General features: G+C 38.7%; 1 protein-coding gene across 1 annotated transcript in view; it reads left to right on the top strand.

Moving 5' to 3' along the window:
• The window catches only part of Btr175 (cadherin-like membrane protein), a 44487-nt gene that overhangs the window by 13476 nt on the left and 13584 nt on the right, over positions 1-17427 (top strand). The window contains 15 exon segments of the mRNA NM_001044217.1: positions 90-263; positions 1094-1287; positions 1466-1583; positions 2470-2571; positions 2836-3005; positions 4124-4302; positions 5496-5670; positions 6335-6536; positions 6706-6847; positions 7865-8056; positions 9073-9194; positions 10579-10797; positions 12014-12139; positions 14528-14648; positions 15325-15422. Of these exon segments, the coding sequence (NP_001037682.1) occupies positions 90-263; positions 1094-1287; positions 1466-1583; positions 2470-2571; positions 2836-3005; positions 4124-4302; positions 5496-5670; positions 6335-6536; positions 6706-6847; positions 7865-8056; positions 9073-9194; positions 10579-10797; positions 12014-12139; positions 14528-14648; positions 15325-15422 (2334 nt within the window).

The raw sequence follows: 17427 nt of genomic DNA, 5'->3' as shown, positions 1-17427 counted from the left end.
CCCTAATAATAATGACAATAAATAATAATGTTAATTTTAAATACGCAGCGAATACGGCTAGTAAACTAATAAAGAAGTTTTAACAACAGGGTCAAAACGCACAATACACCGTGAGGCTAGAGAGCGATTATCCACCAGACGTGGCGAAAGCCTTTTACATAGCACCCGAAGTTGGCTATCAGCGACAGACCTTCATCATGGGGACAGCTAACCATAAAATGCTCGATTATGAAGTTCCAGAATTTCAACGGATCAGGTTGCGGGTACGATGTTTAATTCTACACTATTCATTGACCATTCAATAGGAACAGCGAAATTATTAACAAAATAAATGCAGTTTCGTGTTTACTTTGTGTATACTTTAGCACAAAGCCTCGGCTGTTTTTAATTTCTCATGTCCGTTTCTCTACCTCTTCGATTCTAGAAGATCTTCTCGAAGATTCTAGAACTACTATAATTATAGTAGTTCTAGAAACACTTTTATTAAATGACTATTCATTTCATTAAATGACTAAGATTAATTTTTGTTACATGGTGGATACAATATTACTCTTCAAAGTAAACACGAAAGATATAGATAGATGTAATAAATGTAACAAAATTATCTAGAAGCAACTGGGACTGATGTACCGAAAGAAATTCGTGAACAATTAAATGAGTATCCCAAGTTTTTGACGTGACAACGTCTTATAATTCGATGGAGCCGGCTGCACGCACAAAAAACATGACCCATGCGGCGTTACCTCGCTCTGAAGCGTTCCATTTAAGGCTTAAAGTGCAAGCGAGAGCGCGCAACGAGCGACAAAGAGACACAATGGGCCTCCGCATTCGGCAGCGTTCGACATCTGTCTCTCTCTCCTACTTGAGTGAGCGATGCATCCGCGTGGACAGCTGCTATACATTAATACATTTACATGTTTTCGTCAAGTATGAAGTTCAGTGAAAAGTGAATGTGGTGTCATTTGTTTATAGCAACGATAATTGCGACAATTGAAAAATGAAACCATTCCATCAGTATTTTCTTATGACGTTGTCACGTTCAACTATCGTCAGTAAGCCGACTTTACAGACAACCGATTTTTTTTAAATCTAGGTAATAGCAACAGACATGGACAATGAAGAACACGTCGGGGTTGCGTATGTGTACATCAATCTTATTAACTGGAATGATGAAGAGCCTATTTTTGAACATAGCGTACAAAACGTTTCCTTCAAGGAAACTGAAGGGAAGGGATTTTTCGTGGCTAATGTAAGAGCCCACGACAGAGACATTGATGACAGAGTTGAGTAAGTGTATTTTTTTGTTATTGCAAAACTACAAAGCCTCTTCCGATATGACTGTTAAAAAACCTCCACCATATTTAGGGCCTACCCAAAAATTACTTTCATCGTCAACTTCAATGCGTTGAAGAGATACAATTTCTTCATTTTTTCGCATTATCCTTGTATTTTTTTTTGTTTACAGACACACATTAATGGGAAACGCGAATAATTATCTCTCGATAGATAAGGACACAGGGGACATTCATGTCACGCAGGACGACTTCTTTGACTATCACCGACAAAGCGAACTTTTTGTTCAGGTATCATTTAGATATTTTTTCTATCTGCTATTTATCTGCTAGCTCTTGATCTTGTAGATAAGATACGGTTTAATCCAAGAACTATGCCATGTTTCAGCCTAATGATGTCGAGTATATATTTGCAATAAATTAAACTACCTTACATTGATACTAGTTTCTGAGGTTTTTCATAGGATACCCGACATGTACTTGACCACCCATAACTGCTTCTTTTATTCTCTTTTAACTCATCTCAACTTCAAAGCTAGACACGACCTTCGCCAATGAAGAGACCAACTTAAAAGCAGAACTCACCTCAAGCAACAACGTCTTAATTGCCTTCTTCATCACAAATTCATCCCGCACTTGTTTCTTATTTGAATTTTGAAATTCAAGTGTGAATACACATATGTGTGCCAAGGAACATTTGTAATAAATTTATATTAAAGATTTGATTTTAATCATTATGAATATATGCTATACCACCTCCTAGAAATAGTTAAATTAAGCAATGGCTTGAAAGAAGCCGCGAAGACTTCTAATCTCAACTCAATTACGATTTCTCTGCCAAAAACATCAGCTGGTATCATTATAAGGTAATTTCACCAAACATTTACTCATGTACGACCCCCATGATTAAGAAGAAAGACCTTGTGTATTATTTTTAGATTATCTATTACTAGCGACCCGCCCTCGCTTCGCTTCGGAAACTGTAATTTATTATTGATTTCTCCACTATTTAATGGACGTTATTATACATATAAACCTTCCTCTTCAATCACTCTACCTATTAAAAAAAACCGCATCAAAATCCGTTGCGTAGTTTTAAAGATTTAAGCATACATAAGGATATAGGGACAGAGAAAGCGACTTTGTTTTTACTATGTAGTGATGTACTAAATTTTAGGTCAGAGCTGACGACACCCTGGGGGAACCATTTCACACGGCGACTTCTCAGCTGCTGATCCATCTGGAAGATATAAACAACACCCCTCCTACTCTGAGATTGGTGAGGGATTTAAAATGTCACGAAACTTTTAGTATTAACGTGAAATATTCAAATTAAAATTGCAACAGAAAAAAGTCGCAAATGTCTTTTTCATGAAATACTTAGTAAGCTTAACACAACATATTTATAAATCATGTTTCTGTCGTTATGTACTTAAGCGATCTTAATCATAAAATTTTGCTGTTGTGTAACCTGAGAGGAATATTGTACAAAACTAAGCTCTACTGATACTAAGCATTAGTAATCTCAACTCATTCTTTATAGCCGCGCGGCAGTCCTAATGTCGAAGAGAATGTCCCCGAAGGCTACATCATCACAAGTGAGATCCGAGCCACCGATCCTGACACTACGGCTGAACTGCGCTTCGAAATCGACTGGACCACTTCCTACGCAACCAAACAAGGCAGGGAAGCTAATCCTATTGAATTTCACAAGTGGGTATAGTCTCCAGATGATCCCTAGCAGCATTATCTTCATCCATTTTGGCCTTCAGGCCTTTTAGAGGACTTAACACGCTCTCCTAAGCTTGGATATGAAACGAAATTATTGATTTATTTATTTACTGCTTGATAGGTGAACGACCTCACGATTTAAAGTGAATACAGGAGCCTTATAGTTAACAAAACGCGAATGCAAGCCACTAACGAGGAGATATAAGGTCGAAGATAGAATCTTATTGTATAATGGCTGTTACACCCTTTCAATGACTGTTACGCGGTAGAAATAGGCAGGATGTTGGTATTTTTACTCATACGGGCTTACAATAAGTTCCACCACCAATATCTTCTAAGCTTACGTTACATACGCAAGCAAGCCTACAGCAATCAATGGATTTTATAATAGTTATTGTAGCCCACATTAGCCGACCTTAAGAGGTGAAATCGTTTTTTTTATTTACTCGAATACAACGACTTGGTTAAAATAAGCACAATGCTGATACAACCCGAGCGAGATGACAACATATCTTTAATCTAAAGTAACAACCTTTAGTAATAGTATTTAATCTTAAGTAAATATTAATTATGTATGTAAGTCAGTCTAAGATCAGTGAGTCAAGTTTGGTGGATTGGGTAAGCAAAAGCCTGACACTTCGACCATTAGAATCTATTATAAGGTCATCTGAGGTTGATTATCGGACCTCTTAGATATCACATCGTAAACCGCTCACTGCTTGAAATATCAATGAGGAGAAAATCACAATATGATTGTATTATCAATTCCCAAAATAACTTTTTTTTTTTATGGCCTAGATGGGTAGGCGAGCTCACAGCCCACTTGGTGTTAAGTGGTTACTGGAGCCCATAGACATTTACGACGCAAATGCGCCACCCACCTTGAGATATAAATTCTAAGGTCTCAGTATAGTTACAACGGCTGCCTTTCAAACCGAAACGCATTACTGCTTCACGGCAGAAATAGGCAAGGTGGTGGTACCTAACCGCGCGGACTCACAGGAGGTCCTACCACCAGTAAAAACAGAACGATGCACAGTTTTACAATTTAAAGATTTCTTCGTGTTTGATTCTTTGATCCTTGTCCTAAATTATTTTAGTTGTGTCGAGATCGAAACAATATATCCTGCGATCAACAACCGTGGCTCGGCTATAGGACGCCTCGTCGTCAAAAAAATCAGGGAGAACGTCACAATTGACTACGAAGAGTTCGAGATGTTGTATCTGACGGTCAGAGTGCGGGACCTTAACACTGTTATCGGGGATGATTATGATGAATGTAAGTTGAATACCGCTTTTATCCCAAAAATAACTGAGGCTTCAAAGTTTTGTTTTATCTTGGATGTGGAATCTCGACTTTTTTTGTATAATTGACCTAGTAGTATTTTTTTTTTTTTTTTATTGCTTAGATGTGTGGACGAGCTCACAGCCCACCTGGTGTTAAGTGGTTACTGGAGCCCATAGACATCTACAACGTAAATGCGCCACACACCTTGAGATATAGTTCTAAGGTCTCAGTATTGTCACAACGGCTGCCCCACCCTTCAAGCCGAAACGCATTACTGCTTCACGGCAGAAATAGGCGGGACGGTGGTACCTACCCGTGCGGACTCACAAGAGGTCCTACCACCAGTAATTACGCAAATTATAATTTTGCGGGTTTGATTTTTATTACACGATGTTATTCCTTCACCGTGGAAGTCAATCGTGAACATTTGTTAAGTACGTATTTCATTAGAAAAATTGGTACCCGCCTGCGAGATTCGAACACCGGTGCATCGCTCGATACGAATGCACCGGACTTCTTATCCTTTAGGCCACGACAACTTCAAAATTAAGTATATTAATCTTGTGCAATATCTGTAATGGTTGTAATGACATCAAGATTAGTCTATTGAGAGTCTCGCCGGGTCTTCTCAGTAAGTCGCGATTCCGATCCGGTGGTAGATTCCGCGAAGCACTGCTCTCGCTAGGGACCTACCCGTCCGGGCGTATCTGGAGCTATTCCAGCTTAGCCCTTAGGGTACCAGCGAATAGGTAGGGCAAAAAAAAGTCTTGAGATTCCATGTTCAAGATAAATCTGGGTTAGGCGTATCTGGAGCTATTCCAGCTTAGCCCTTGTCTAATAAAGTCAATTATACATTTTACATTTATAGCTTAAGCCCTTAGTTAGGCTAATGACTAGCAGAGTAAATTTTAATGGAACACTCATCCACGGTATTACTTAAGCACGACTTCGAAGAGTTGTAAAAAAATTAAACAAAAGAAAAACAGCTAGATATCAGAACGATTTGATATTATAACAATTAAAGCAGAAACTGATTGGAAACGAAAATAGGCGAGTTAACACCTCAGTAACTACGCGAATTTTCAAAAATTTCCATTATTCATTTTCTAGTACACATTCGTTTTCTATAAAACTCCGCACGACTGTACCTAATGGCCGACGTATAGCAACACTTTATTTTCCAGCAACCTTCACCATCACAATCATCGATATGAACGATAATCCCCCGATATGGGTCCCAGGAACACTGGAGCAGTCGCTGCGGGTTCGGGAAATGTCAGACGCTGGTGTCGTGATTGGGACTCTGACGGCCACTGACATCGACGGACCACTCTACAATCAAGTGCGATACACTATGAAGTAAGCTATGTCGAAATAATTCGTGTCCCGCAGCGTGAGTACGCGAACCTGGTCAGCACCAAAATTCCCTTAAAAGGTCCTCGAATAATATATCTTATCCTGGTAGACGGTAATATTTACTTTCTAACATCTAAGGAGTTCGGTTATTGATTAATACCAGGTTGATCTCTATCGAATCCAGCAAAAACACAAGCTTGGTCCACCACAATGGTCTTGAGTCGACTGTAATTATTGTGTATTATAATATATACCTCCTAAAAAGTTCAGTTTGAAGATGTTTCGTAATAGGAGGTACCGAAAATATATTTGATATGAAAATGTTTAAAAATGTGGGTAACCCGATTTTTTTCTTTGAAACTTTTCTTAACCTACGTCTATCCGTAGCTTTAGAAATCTCGTTATGTTTCTAGCGCTTTCTTTAATTCATACCTTAAATCAGCAAGGTATTTTGTGGAGTTTCGAGCATTGCATGCACAACACTACAATACTAACTGACCTAGGTATTTTTGTCACAAAACAATCAAGAATTCTCGGTTTAATTTCTACGGGTTTCAGATCTGCGAAAGAAAGTAGACCCTGGACTACATCTATAATTTCCAACCCTACCTACTATTTCTAAAAATTAATTTGCTCTGACATCGCGATATAACATAATCCGTTCTAGGGCAAACGAAGGCACACCAGAGGATCTATTGATGATCGACTTCTACACTGGTCAGATCACGGTGAAAACAAGCGGCGCAATAGATGCTGATGTTCCACGGAGATACAACCTATACTACACTGTGGTGGCCACTGATCGGTGCTACGCTGAAGACCCAGACGATTGCCCTGACGACCCAACTTATTGGGAAACTCCCGGCCAAGTCAGTAGTTACAACTCGCCTAACCTTTATATTATAATCTACTTAAGGTTGTTCGTACACTTAAAAGAAAAACAAATGTTTTTCAAATAATTTTCCTTAGAACTTCAATTTAACCAAATATTTGTCTTTTTCGTATTGATTTTTTTTCATAGACAAATTTTCATTTTAGGTCGTGATACAAATCATAGATACTAACAACAAAATACCTCAACCTGAAACCGACCAATTTAAGGCGGTCGTGTATATTTACGAAGATGCTGTGTCTGGAGATGAGGTTGTCAAAGTTATTGGTAGCGATTTGGATAGAGATGGTAAGTTACATGTAGTGGATAGAGCAAGATTTGAGGGTAGTATTTATTAAGCCTCGTCCTTAAATGTAGCATTAAAATTGTGACATTCTTTTTTTTCCTACCTAAGCTGAGAGCCTTGAGAGGCTATATCAGCGTCACCTTAACTAGTAGGTGATCTCACGGGGCTCAAACCTGATGACGTCGCTAACACGAACCCTAGCAAGAGCCGTGCATCGCAGAATCTACCACCGGATTGAAAACGCGATCCACTGAGAAGATCCGGCGAGAAACTCAGTGGGCTGTGTCTGAGGGTTAATTTACTAGTCAAGCCCTTCGTCACAAGCGACGGGTTCGACGAGGACGATGACCGGACGATTTTGACATTCAGTGATTCCTGTAAACTATGTAAACAGATGGGCTATGTAATTATCTACGTATCTGCAATAAAAGGAAAAATGAACAGAATTACTAAAATTCTCCTATTCTTTATATTGCCTTAGTAAGTCATAAGTCATATACAAGAAATGAGTCCATTCCACGGACTACCTGGTGTAAAATGGTTACGAGACTCCGGTAATATCACATGATGAAAGGTTGACATAAAATCGAAATCCCAATTATATTATTTAAAGGCTTTCTCATGCTGCAAACTGCAACTTATAACTGCTTTAGGGCAGAAATAAGAAGGAATAATGATAGCATTAAAATGAATAATACATACAAACTATAATGGTGACTGGCAAGGTGGATGGAAGAAGACCACGAGGTACAGGCCCGACACGTTGGACTGATCAGTTCCTCGCTACCCTTGACACCACAGTTCACGGTGCTCTACACTCGGCGGCGGATAGGAGCAAATGGCGTGGAATGATCCGGGATAAGCCCTTGTTGCGAGGAGGTGGTCACGACCCTCGGTATTGAGGAAACCGAAGCGAGAAGAAGAAGAATGATACCATACCATATCATACCATAGGCCTTACCGCAAAACTGCTGATAATAACATAAATAATAAACTGAAATCCATTGTTTTTTTTCCAGATATTTACCACACAATTCGTTACCAAATCAACTACGCCGTGAATCCTCGTCTGCGTGACTTCTTCGCTGTTGATCCGGATACGGGAAGAGTGTACGTTTACTACACCACCGATGAGGTCCTCGACCGGGACGGGGACGAACCCCAACACAGGATCTTCTTTAATCTCATCGATAACTTCTTCCAGCAAGGAGGTGGGTTAACAAATTTTGAATAGATCCTACATTCTGTCAGCTCGTATCATATCCGACTACGGATATGCGACTTAAAAAGCCCCGTGCGCGACTGTTCTCTGATGCGGCAGTCATACCCGTGTTCGCTCGGTACGGGAAGCGACTATATCCATTTTGATGGGTGTCGGTGGGTCCTTTGTAAGGCTTATCAGGTCTCATACTCACTGTAAAGAAGTTCAATCTGGCCTCGAAAATAACTCATACGCACTGGCTGAAAATCTTTCATAAATGATCCCGCAGTCAATATCGTAACTATTACATGTTTTAATTCTTGATATTTTTCTACGTCTACAACTCCGACAGTCCGCTGACCTAAAGGCCCAAGAGTTATCGACTATGACCGTCTCTTTGGTATCCAGTCGGTGCAGAGTGGCGAAGAGATAAGCAGCGTCACGTTATCACTAGACCACCTTCAACTATATCACAGTTTGATTTGAACGTTGTCATATTGCAACGTTTCTTGCTTATTTACTGGTGATATGACGTATTGTAAGCCCGCACGTATTAGGACCATCGTCTTTTCTATTTTGCTCAACGAAGCAGTCGTTCGTTTTAAGAGATATTTTACTCTTTTTTCTTTTTCTTTTTTATTTCTTAGATGAGCGGACGATCTCACCACAGTCCACCTGATGTTAATTGGTTACTGCAGCTCATAGACATCTACGACGTAAATGCGCCACCCACCCTGAGACATAAGTTCTAATGTCTCAGTATAGTGACAACGGCTGCCCACCCCTCAAACCGAAACGCATTACTGCTTCACGGCAGAAATAGGCAGGGTGGTGGTACTTAACCGCGCGGACTCACAAGAGGTCCTACCACCAGTAAAATCAATTAATATAAAATACAATAGGTAGGTAGGCATTTACTTTATAATGTCTACAGACCCCTATAATAGATTAACATTAGGTGAATCGTAAGATGGTCTAGAAATATAGAAATACGTAAATGTCTAAGTGAATACATTTACTCTACAGACGGCAACAGAAACCAAAATGATGCCGAAGTACTAGTCGTACTTCTTGATGTGAACGACAATGCTCCAGAGCTTCCAGAACCCGATGAACTGTCATGGTCGGTGTCTGAAAGTTTAACTAAGGTAACAAAAAAAACTGGAATCAAAACACGCACGGTCATCTAGTCCCAATTTAGAATTCGCTGTGTTATAGGTACTAGAGACTGATAAACATACTTATATACTAGCCGTACTCGCCCGCTTCGCTGGGCATTTAAAATTAACTTTATTATTTATTGTCATTATCATTAGGGAGTCCAACACCCATATAAATATTAGCCTTTCCATTAAGTACATGTATTTTCTACATGGATACCAAGATTCAAGTCAATCGGATGCATGGTTCAGTAGTTATAACGGAACATCCGTAAAAACCACTGTAGATTTATATATTAGTATAGATATTGAAATATATACATATATAGTTAACAAGGACCCAGAAAAAGAACAAACAAACCTGTTCATCACATAATGTTTACCCGATGTGGGAATCGAACCCACGACCCTCGGCTCGAACAGTCAGACCCGCTAACTGCTGCACCACTGAGTCCATCAAAAGTCGTTTTCCTTAAGTTTCTATTTAAGCCGAGATAGAACACATTGTACAGTGCCTACAAAAAAGCAAAACAAATCAAATCAATCTTTATTAGCTAAAACACGGTTTACAAAGTTGTTGATAGTTATTTTATAGAACAGCGTGTTTCTACCAGGTCGGCGTGCAAATAATTATTCAAAATTATTTACATTAAATGCAGTCAGTAATTATATGTTAATTAACTAAAATATCAAACAACAAAATAAATTAATTGAATAGGAATTAGTTATTTATATCATGAAACGAAAACAAAGAACAGAAAGAAGCGAATTTAAAATTAACATAATGATTTATCATTTAAAAAATCTTTAACTGTATAATAACATCTTAAGGTTAATTAATAATTTTTTCAAGTTCTTTTTAAATAAAAATAATTTGTCTTTTTTTATAGCAGCATCAGGTAGCTTATTATATATTTTCGGTGCCATACACAATATACTTTTTTGCATAAGAATTGTCTTAGCACAGTGCAAACACAATTTATTTTGGTCGCGCCGGTTACGTTGCGAAACTTCACCTATGGTTTTAAACAATTTACAGTTATTTTTTACAAACAAACTAATTTCAAAAATATAGAGGCACGGAAGTGTTAGTATATTGTGCAATTAGCGACCCGCCCTCGCTTCGCTTCGGAAACATTAAAACACACATGAAACCAAAAAAATAAAATAAAAAAAAACATTTAAAAAAAGTAGCCTATGTTCATCAGGGACAATGTCGGCTTCTAATGGAAAAAGAATTTTTCAAATCGGTCCAGTAGTTTCTTTGCCTATTCGAAACAAACAAACAAACAAATCTTTCCTCTTTATAATATTAGTATAGACAAGCTTACGCTGCCGGCACGGTTTCATCTATAACAATTAACATTCTCAGGGTACGCGTCTCCAGCCACACATATACGCACCTGATAGAGACGAACCTGACACGGACAACTCTCGGGTCGGATACGCCATCATCAGCCTCACGATCGCCAACAGGGAAATCGAAGTCCCAGAGCTTTTCACCATGATACAGATACAAAACGTCACAGGAGAACTGGAAACCGCCATGGACTTGAGAGGCTATTGGGGAACTTATGCTATTCATATTAAAGTAAGCATTTTTTGGCAGAAAATCCACGATTACTCTCGCTTTAAGAATCGAAATCGAATCCACTAGTGGTGTTTTTTTTTATTGCTTAATAGGTGGATGAGTTCACAGCCCACCTGGTGTTAAATGGTTACTGAAGTCCATAGACATCTACGACGTAAATGCGCCACCCACCTTAAGATAGAAGTTCTAAGGTCTCAAATATAGTTACAACTGCTGCCCCACCCTTCAAACCGAAACGCATACAGCTTCACGACAGAAATAGGCAGGGTGGTGGTACCTACCCGCGCGGACTCATAAGCAGACCTACCACCAGTGTTGTATTTAAATATAGTATAATCATCTTAATACATATAAAGAGATTTTATTTTATAGATTATTTTATATTCATGGTTTTAGATGTTCAAAAAATCTGTATATTATTAAAATTAAATCAATGGAAGCATTATTGTACATATTATATCCGTTAGACAGCGGCTAGTGGCATTGCTGACGTCTATGGGCGATGGTAACCACTCACCATCAGACGGATCGTATGCTCGTCTGCCTACAATGGCAATAAAATTGTCACACTAACAGCCGACACGAGTGATATGAAAGTCCATAATAATATCGTTAACAGACTCACGAATTTATTTAATCCTTAATCAAAAAATCAACATACTCGAAATGCGAAATCCAAAAGCGAATTAACTAGTTTTCTTTTTGGATTATCCTATACTTTAATACAATGTTATATACAAAATATTACAATGCCGTTTTATGTTAAATTACTCAAACCAAATCAAATCAAATAAAAAAAAATTGATTCAACATAAATGAAAGTACATACTTGTTGAACGTGAAAAGAACTACCGCCAATTCACAAGAACTAGCTTCCGTCCTGAGAAGAAACTCAGGGGGCATGTCTTTTTCTTTTAAATATGTTTTTTTTTTTTTTAGATTTTTTTTAAATGTTCCTTTTTATAATGAGTATTATAACGTAACAATTATTGCAATATTGAAATGCCCGGAGCGAGCAACTCATTCCCACTTTGTGCAATCTTCTAGATAATCATTGATTTTATAGTAAGCTTTATTGCACAGATGTTATTTAATAGTTTTCTTAAGCCTATGTATATTATGTAGGTTCTGAACATCTTGTGGGATTTTGTTGTACAGGCGCACAGACAAACACCTGACTACTTCTATTACAATACTTTTTATCGGTTGTTACCAGGCCTACGACCACGGCATCCCGCAGCAGATGTCCAATGAAACGTACGAGCTCGTGATTCGTCCTTACAACTTCCACGCTCCTGTTTTTGTGTTTCCTAAACACGGAGCTACTCTTCGACTGGCCAGGGTAAGATAGTTTACCCCGATACCGTGGCTTGTGGCTTTACTAACATTGACAAACGAACGGAATGCAAATGGAAAGGCCATTTGACTACAGCCTTATATTGGGTTCCCTAACTATTCGATGGTAGCTTAAAAGGCTATTTCAGCTATGCCCGGACGGGTAAGTGAGCTCACGGGCTCAACCTGAGAGAATTTGCTGACACTAGCCGTAGCAAGAGCAGTGCTTTGCAGAATCTACCACCGGATCCGAATTGCGACCCACTGAGAAGATCCGGCGAGTTTTATTACTGGTGGTAGGACCTCTTGTAAGTCCGCACGGGTAGGTACCACCACCCCGCCTATTTCTGTCGTGAAGTAGTAATGCGTTTCGGTTTGAAGGTCGGGCAGCCATTGTAACTATTCTGAGACCTTATAACTCATATCTCAAGGTGGATGGTGCATTTACGTTGTAGATATATCTATGGGCTCCAGTAACCACTTAACACAAGGTGGGCTGTGAGCTCGTCCATCCATCTCAGCAATAATAAAAAAAATCAAGAGCAGTGCTTTGTAGAATCTACCACCGGATCAGACCGCGACCCACTGGGAAGATCATGCGAGGCTCTGTCTATATTCGCTCGTCGAAATATTCGTTTTCGTTCGATGCGACGAGGAGCATACTCATAGATGGAAGTGTGACCAAACATACTTGGTTGCTGAATCTGTCGTCCATTGCCGCTTAAATTACAATTATAGTCCACTTCGCCTCATTAAGTAATCAATTTCCCGTGAAACAAGAACCCAATTGAAAAGCGGCAGATTAAACACAGAATAAGGTCCTTTTTCCCTCGGATATTAGAGCATTTTACTGTTCATGTGCATATTCATTATATGATCCGTGTACGGCATATACATATTATGTAAATGCAAGAATCATCTACAAACTAAACAGAAAATCCTTAAAGGCCATTTTTATTACTTAGATCGGTGGACGAGTTCACAACCCACCTGGTTTTAAGTGGTTACTAGAGCCCATAGACATCTACCATGTAAATGCGCCACTCACCTTGAGATATACTAGGCTGAACTAAAAGTATCGGGAATGGAATATTTCCACTGTTCCTGTCATATTAAAATCTTTTTAATTGAAAACTCCTTGGTTTTAAAAATCGAATACCATTTATTTATTTAAAAAAGATTCTCGGTCTTGTCACGAGGTTTTGTCAAACTTGTTTAGTCGTTGAGCAAATGGAATTGACTCGAGAAAATTCAAGAGCGATGATTTATTATGACTTTCGAAGTGGTTTAACACAAAAACAGTGTGTTGACCGGCTGATTTCTGCATTTGGTGATGAAGCCCCATCCAAAACCACAATTTATCGCTGGTTTGCTGAGTTTCAACGTGGACGTGCCAAGCTCAGTGATGATCCCCGTCAAGGTCGTCCAAAAACTGCAGTCACCCAAGAAAACGTTGATGCTGTGCGTAAGCTGATTGAGGAAGATCGACATGTGACATACCGCGAAATTCAGGCAACCTTAGACATTGGCATGAGTCAAATACAAATAATCTTGCATGAACAATTAGGTGTAAAAAAGTTGTTTTCCCGATGGACACCGCATTCGCTCTGTGGAGAGCAAAAAGCGGCTCGCGTTACTTGGTGCGTCATAACTCTCGAAAGATTCCACGCAGGATCCTCAAATTCTGTATAAACATTGTATCAGGTGACGAATCCTGGATATACGCGTACGAACCCGAAACAAAAAACCAGTCACGAGTTTGGGTGTTCGAAAATGAGTTAAAGCCAACAAAAATTGTTCGTTCACGGAGTGTTGCAAAAAAAATGGTAGCCACGTTTGTCTCCAAAACCGGCCATGTTACGACTATTCCTCTTGAAGGATAAAGAACGGTTAATGCAGAATGGTATGCTAGCAGTTGTTTGCCACAGGTCGTTTCTGAACTCCGTAAAGAGAACTGCAACCGCCGCATCATCCTCCATCACGACAATGCTAGTTCTCACACCGCGCACAGAACAAAAGACTTTTTAGAGCAAGAAAACATAGAATTATTAGACCATCCGCCGTACAGCCCCGACCTAAGCCCTAATGATTTCTATACTTTCCCTAAAATAAAGATTAAATTGCGTGGACAGAGATTTTCATCACCTGAAGAAGCTGTGGACGCCTACAAAACGGCCATTTTGGAGACCCCAACTTCCGAATGGAATGGTTGCTTCAATGATTGGTTCCATCGTATGGAAAAATGTGTCAATTTTCGCGGAGAATACTTCGAAAAGCAATAAATACATTTTTAAATAGTAATGTTGTGTCACTTCGTTAATTCCCGAAATTTTCAGTGCCGCCCTCGTAAGTTCTAAGTCTCAGTATAGTGAAAATGACCTTACTGTTAACACAGGAGAGGGCTGTCGTCAACGGTTTGCTGGCAACGGTAGACGGTGAATTCCTTAATCGCATCGTCGCTACCGATGAAGACGGGCTACATGCTGGACAAGTTGCCTTCGAAGTGGTTGGTGATAGTGAGTACATTTTACATTTTGGAGTGGATACATTTTTAATACATGTTTCAAGATAAGACGCTCACAATACTCTACTAAGTTTAATGTTTGATTACAAATTCTACATTTCACAAATCTATATATCTAAAAGAGAATGTATGCCCAATTGATATGAAATTTTGCACACATATAAAAGTCAAAATCACTCCGACGAGCATAGTTACGTTAGTGCCGGATAGGTGGCGCTGGTGGCAGTGATTTTGAATCGTAGGTCGAATTCATATGAAATCTATATTTATAAGAGAATGATGATTCTTTATGGATCACCGAGGGACCCGAGCATTTTTTTATCGTGGGAAATGCAACGTGTTCTGTTATTTTTTGAATTACAAATATAAATACTGGCGAAATCGCGGGGCAATTCTAGCGCGACATGAACACATCATAAGTAAACATATTCCACATTGTCTGCACATGTTGCAAGGTTTACTTAGACACGTACTTTTACATAATAAATATTACGTGCATTAGAGGCCTACTATTCCTGTTACTCAAAGATATATTTGTTAAAATTACGCTAAAAACGATTGACGATTACGATTTACGATTAGGATAAATCAATATTATTAATTCAAAATTTGATATCGATTTAAAGTGAATATTAGAAAATAATAGTTTTATAATTATATTTCTACAGCTGAAGCCGTCGATTATTTCCACATTGTCAACGACGGGGAGAACAGTGGCACTCTGATGCTGAAACAACTCTTCCCCGAAGACATAAGAGAATTTGAGGTACTATGCTTCATTACTTTATTAAGGGGAATTTTAAATTGCTCCTCTATTTAAAATTCATGAAAACTAAATCTCCCAACTAATAATCCACTGCATATATATCAGATAAATGACTGCGTTACAAATCAACTACTTGATTACCTAAACATATTTTATTAAAACACGTATAAAATTAACCAAAATCAGATGACCTTTTTTATCTAATTTACAACGAAAACCTAGCTGAAACCACTAATATACAGATTTTAAGACAAAATTACTCACCGTATAACAAAAATACTGATTTGCACACTAAATTAACCATCTTACAACGGAATTTCCAAAATCATTTTCTAAAAGTGTATAACAGATAATGTATGTTTGCATTATCAAATTACATACCACGAATTTACTACTTGTATAGCTAAAATCCCCATCACCCAACTTTATTTCTTTTTGTTCTTCTGAACTTCTTACGTTCTTTTGAACTTCTGAACGAATACAAGATTTCTAAATGTTGTTTGAAGCTCTTCGCAACAGCGTTTTCTCCCAAAGTCTTTACAACCAAAGGCATTAATTTGCGACGCGCCTATGAGCGTAAAAAATGCATTGAAAGAAGTAGGTATTTGGTGAAAAATCTACTGTAAACATGTGCTGGGCCATGCAAAATTTTTTTTTATGACCGATGTAGAAAAATTTGTAAGTAAAAAAAAAGAAGACTTTATTACTTGTACTTGATATTGATGTGTTACGTCTCCAGATCAGTTGGAATCATTTTCAAATTCTACTTCGATCGAGCTAAAAGATTGGACCGCGAGCTAAATATGTCACACCACCTGTAGAAGCCAAAAACATACTCTCGGTCGGCAGGCCATCCGAAGCCCGCCTAGATGGCGCCAGTTAGAATAGGTTATCCTACGGAATGCCCCGTTGGGTCAGAACCAGCGTGGGTCAAGGATAGCCGACCTTCCATCATCCGGATGCTCTTGCGTAAAACGCGTGCAGAGCAGCTTGCACGTCGTCTTCTTAGGCCCCCTTCGCCGGTCCCCAGACCGACATGTGAGGGGGACTCAAAACACTTTGAGGGCCAGGGCTTGGGCGAGATCCGCCTCCCTGGCCCCCGCGCGACGGCGGCGGGATTGTGCGTCTCTCACGCGCCCTGGCGCCTCCTTCTGCGAGATGGTGCACTCGCAGAAGTCAAGCATCGCCTTACACGACTCGTCGTCGCCGAGCATCGATGCCACAACACTCGGCAACGACAAGTCGTTTCCTATTTTTGCTACGAGGTCACGGCGCCACCCCTCTAATGCGGGGCAGGCGACTAGCGTGTGCTAAAATAAAAAACTGAGTTACCTTAGTGTTTTGCAATTGTTAGTGTATATTAAGATTGCACTTAGTTGATTTTTTGTGCACTGTAATTAGATAAACATGACTGATTAACTGGTGTTTAGAATAACTCATGTTCTTAACAGTTTAATAGATGACGAGTTTAAAAAAAATAGAATTAAATATTTTGTTGCACACACAGAATTATCAGTTTTACTTTTGGTTAACAAATAATCATTTAGTAAAACAGTTTAGCTTTATAGATCAAATAATGCATTAGATTTGATTTATTTGATGAGTAAAGGGGATGGTCCATTTTAGGCCCAAAGCGGACAATAGATTATAGAAAAAATACTTAGTGCATTAATTTTGTCATAAATAAATATGAATTTACTTTCTTGCAAATAAGCGCCACTATAGTTTACAATAAGTAGTTTAAAAAAAGTAACTCTATTGAAAAAACAAGGATTTTTATTTTTGCGGGAAAAATATTGCCAGCTTCAAATCCTTTTACGTATGAAGTAAATATTTTGAGTATATAAATAAAACATATAAATAAATCATTTTAAGTATTATCATTAATCAAACGATTTTAATGGATTTTATGCACATAAAATACCATCGAAGACATACCCATTGGACTTTAACTTGTAACTATACTTGAGACCTTAGAACTTATATCTCAAGGTGGGTGGCGCAT

Source organism: Bombyx mori, chromosome 6 (assembly GCF_030269925.1).
Source record: "Bombyx mori chromosome 6, ASM3026992v2".
Lineage (NCBI taxonomy): Eukaryota > Metazoa > Arthropoda > Insecta > Lepidoptera > Bombycidae > Bombyx > Bombyx mori.
The sequence above is the reverse complement of the archived record's forward strand: the minus strand, read 5'-3'. Positions and strand labels throughout refer to the sequence as shown.